The following is a 481-nucleotide window of genomic DNA, read 5'->3' on the forward strand; positions in this document are numbered from 1 at the left end:
GAAGGTGAAGGCTGGGTATCCGATGAGCGCGATGGCCGTGGACAGCTTCCTCTTGTTGCCTCCGCTGTAAGTGCTGGCCGGCTTGTCGGCGTACTTGGTCAGCTCCAGCTTCTTCAGCGCCCACTTGACCACCTGCAAGGGGGGGAGCTGCTGCCACCCTGCCAGGGCCACGGGGCCGGCAGAGCTGGCAGCAGGCCAGCAGATGGGGTTCATGGCATGGGGCAGGTGCCCACGGGACACCAAGAATGGGGCAGCTGCCGAGGGGACCACAAGCAACGTGCCACTCAGGGGAGCCCCATGGCAGTCCCTGGCATGGCCACAAGCACTGCCGGGGGCCTGTGAGCTCATGTACCCAGCCCTGGCACCCCATGTGATGTAGCAGTGGGGTGGCACTGCCGTGAGGGCAGCAGCGCTAGCTCAAGTCCCCGCTGGTGCCCGGGGAGGTGCCACTACCGTGGCACAGCCCCAGCCCAACGTGCCG

At 66.7% G+C, this 481-nt stretch overlaps 1 protein-coding gene across 1 annotated transcript in view; it reads right to left on the reverse strand.

Moving 5' to 3' along the window:
* The window catches only part of ABCA2 (ATP-binding cassette, sub-family A (ABC1), member 2), a gene marked incomplete at both ends in the record, with an annotated part of 20,426 nt that overhangs the window by 479 nt on the left and 19,466 nt on the right, over positions 1-481 (reverse strand). The window contains 1 exon segment of the mRNA XM_010143649.1: positions 1-132. Within this exon segment, the coding sequence (XP_010141951.1) occupies positions 1-132 (132 nt within the window).

Source organism: Buceros rhinoceros, unplaced genomic scaffold (assembly GCF_000710305.1).
Source record: "Buceros rhinoceros silvestris isolate BGI_N320 unplaced genomic scaffold, ASM71030v1 scaffold10129, whole genome shotgun sequence".
Classification (NCBI taxonomy): Eukaryota; Metazoa; Chordata; class Aves; order Bucerotiformes; family Bucerotidae; genus Buceros; species Buceros rhinoceros.